At 42.0% G+C, this 3,221-nt stretch overlaps 1 protein-coding gene across 1 annotated transcript; it reads left to right on the top strand.

The window, feature by feature from the left end:
- The first annotated feature begins 634 nt into the window (after nt 1–634).
- mid1ip1l (MID1 interacting protein 1, like) lies at nt 635–2,751 on the top strand. The gene is made up of 2 exons (XM_029442386.1): nt 635–761; nt 2,138–2,751. The coding sequence occupies exon 2, from the start codon at nt 2,230–2,232 to the stop codon at nt 2,719–2,721; it is 492 nt and encodes a 163-aa protein (XP_029298246.1). The 5' UTR covers nt 635–761; nt 2,138–2,229; the 3' UTR covers nt 2,722–2,751.
- Nucleotides 2,752–3,221: the final 470 nt, after the last annotated feature.

Here is a 3,221-nt window from a genome sequence, read left to right on the forward strand (position 1 = left end):
TTATATATTAATTTTTATATATATATATTTTATTATTTATATTTTATTTTATTCTTTTATATATATATTCTATATATTTATATCTTTATATATTTATATATATTATATATGTATTTTATATATTTATATATATATATTTATTTATATATTTATATTTATATATATATTTATGCATATATATATAGTTATATATATTTATATATATATGTATTTATGTATATGTATATATATATAGTTATATATATATATATAGTTATATATATTTTATATATATATGTATGTATGTATTTATGTATATGTATATATATATAGTTATATATATATATATATAGTTATATATACTGGTATCTCTATTATAAGTAAAAGATGTGAGTCCTTCCACCTTCTTCTGTGGGTTTGAACTGTTAAAATCTAATAAAAGCTTAGATAGACTTCACACAAGATCGAGGCTATCACAATATTTAAATATCAACATACTAACCAGATTTAATTTAAATATCCTGCTATACCTGAGAGGGGACTGTAACACTTTGTCTGTGGGTTTTCTGATGCACATGTGTGAGTTTGAACCCAAAGTAGGTTATCATCACAGGTGTAACTAATAACCTTGATGGTGTTCTGCCACACCTCATTAATGAACTCAAAGACAACTGATGTCACACATGTAGATAAACCTGAAGGGTAGACGCCTCAGTGCGGAGCATTAGTGGCACTGCTTTATGTTGAAGGTGGACAGTGGAGTTTTAAACTAAAACTATCAGGTAAAACCAGGCGCTTTCTTTAGATTGTGGATTTGTGTCTTTGTGCTTTTCTCTCTATAACGTTTGTCTTTTTAGGGTTTTTTCGTCACAAGGTTGTTTTACCCCTTTTCATAGTTGTTGTGATTCTCTCTATGCAGCAGTTTTGCATCTTTTGTAGTTGTTTTGGTTTCCTTGTAGACTTGTGTTTCCATATGGGCATGCTGAGTCTCAGAACGTGTCTCTTTGAGTGATATTTTGTAGATGAAGGCCAGAGGGGCCCTGACACGTGGGACCCCTGGGCATGTGCGCGGTGGGCCTGTGCGCGGTAATACATTCATGACTGTAATTGACAAGTAAATATAGTAAAGTGATGAATGGCGTCAGTGTGGTGATGCGTTTTTGTTCATAGAAAGATTTATTAAAATCAAACCACCAGGTGGTGGTGCTGTGTAACATAATACACTGAAGAAGCTGTGGGGACGAGGGGAAAGGGGGGGGGGGCGGGGGATACCATTAACTTAAGCAAGGAACTTTGCATTATTTGTTTGTATTATACAAAGGTCAAACACTTGTAAATCACACACCTGTCGGAACAACGTGCATCCCTTTGCAAGCTTGCACCAGTGTTGCCTTCAGGCTGCAAACGGCCTAGAAAGGGTGAGAAATGAGCTGCAGATAATTACAGACAAACGTGTACAAATACATTTTGACTGGCAGCTGTGATCTGACGTCTGATTGGTCAGTTTTGGATCAGATGCTATGAAGGTCCGCCCACATCTTCCATGCTGCCCAATGGGTTTGGTAGAGCATTACCAGGGCGGACTTTACTTTTTTTCTTCCTTGCATCCTTACCCGGCTTGTCTGGTATAAAACGGAGTTCTGCCGTTAGTCTGTTGGGGAATTTTTTTTAACTTTCCTTCACGGCGGGTGGTGTGCAGAGCCTAAGAAGACTTGGTTTATTCTACCAGCACGCCAGGAAACATTTACCTCAGGTTACCTCTTGGTTCAGGTCAGTCTGCATCCTCTTTTATGTCGTGAATAGATTTTAATCTCAGGAAGTCAAGGTCATATTGATGAGCGTCGGGTGTTAACGATGCGACAAAATGAAGATTATTATTCTTGTAGTAGTCGAAATGCATTGTGTGCGTTTATGTAAGTGCTAGAATCAGGTTCGGTTCTGCGGATGCGTAACGAGCTGCCTCTGTTTCATCACATTTCCTGCCTAGCTGCACTCTGTGTGTGCGTGTGTGTGATGAATTGGTTGCCTTTGTATCCATGCTGAATGTGTGCACCCTGTTTCAGAGTGCATCAGGCCTAGATTTAACTTTCTCTTTCTTTTTGCATAATCTGATCAAATCGTTTCTTTACTGCATCCTCATGTTTCCTCTTTCTTGCAGATTACCACCCTCTCAAAACACCAAGCAGCTCTGCCTTAACAGCACCACCTGCCAGCTTTACACTGTAACCAAGCCAACCTAAAGCCTTCAAAATGATGCAGATCAGCATCGACTCGGCCAGCAACAAGCACTCCCTCATCAACGTCATGCATCGCTTCATAGCAGCAGCCAACAACATGGACGAGACCATCATGGTGCCGAGCCTGCTGCGAGACGTCCCGCTGGAGGAGCAGGCGGCCAGTAAGGTGGAGCCCAACAACAATCAAGAAGCACCGTGTCCCAACAAGCAGAGGGACATGTACGAGCACTACCTGCTCCTCAAGTCCATAAAAAACGACATGGAGTGGGGGCTGCTGAAGAGGGAGATGAGCAGCGGCGCCAGCTTCCTGGAGATGGCGGTGAAGCAGGAGGAGCAGCAGTCTGTCACCGGGGACCTGCTCCCCGACGAGAACTCAGACCTGGAGAACCAGTTTCACTACCACCTCAGAGGACTGTTTGGAGTTCTGTCCAAGCTCACGTTGCAAGCCGACCACCTCACCAACAGGTACAAGAGGGAAATCGGAGGTGGGAACTTCATGAGATAGAAGTCTCTACCTTTTTCTTTCTATTGTACCTCCCCCCACCTCACCTCACCCCCCCCCCCCCCCCCCCCCCCCCCCCCCCCCCCCCCCCCCCGGGACTGCTTGACTTGCACAATGGGATGTGTTGAGAAGGGCCCCCTCTTCCTAATGGATCTCAATGGACAGTGAACTGACCAGGGCAACCACTTTGTGACTTCTCTCACTCCTTAGTAACGACACTCCAACTACCCCAACCAAAACGCACCTGAAACCAGTGATGCCGGCACGTGTTCCTCTGCCTGTCTCAGAGGGTGACACTTTGTGCATGGTGGAGGTTTATTGAATCTGTCCCCAAAAGTCCAGATGAAGCGCAGCACTGGTTTATGCAGAAACTTGCCCTCCTTTCTTTTTGTCTTTTCATTTCAATATGAATTTGTCACCAGATTGTGAATAAAAGGTTTCTGACTGTAGGAGAAATTGAATGCTGGTTATTCTGTCCCTCCTTTTTTTTTTTTTATCAAAAT

Source organism: Cottoperca gobio, chromosome 10 (assembly GCF_900634415.1).
Source record: "Cottoperca gobio chromosome 10, fCotGob3.1, whole genome shotgun sequence".
Taxonomy (NCBI): Eukaryota; Metazoa; Chordata; class Actinopteri; order Perciformes; family Bovichtidae; genus Cottoperca; species Cottoperca gobio.

Excerpts from the sequence above, each read along its gene's own strand:
- mid1ip1l (XM_029442386.1), top strand. The coding sequence starts at position 2,230 with ATGATGCAGATCAGCATCGACTCGGCCAGCAACAAGCACTCCCTCATC.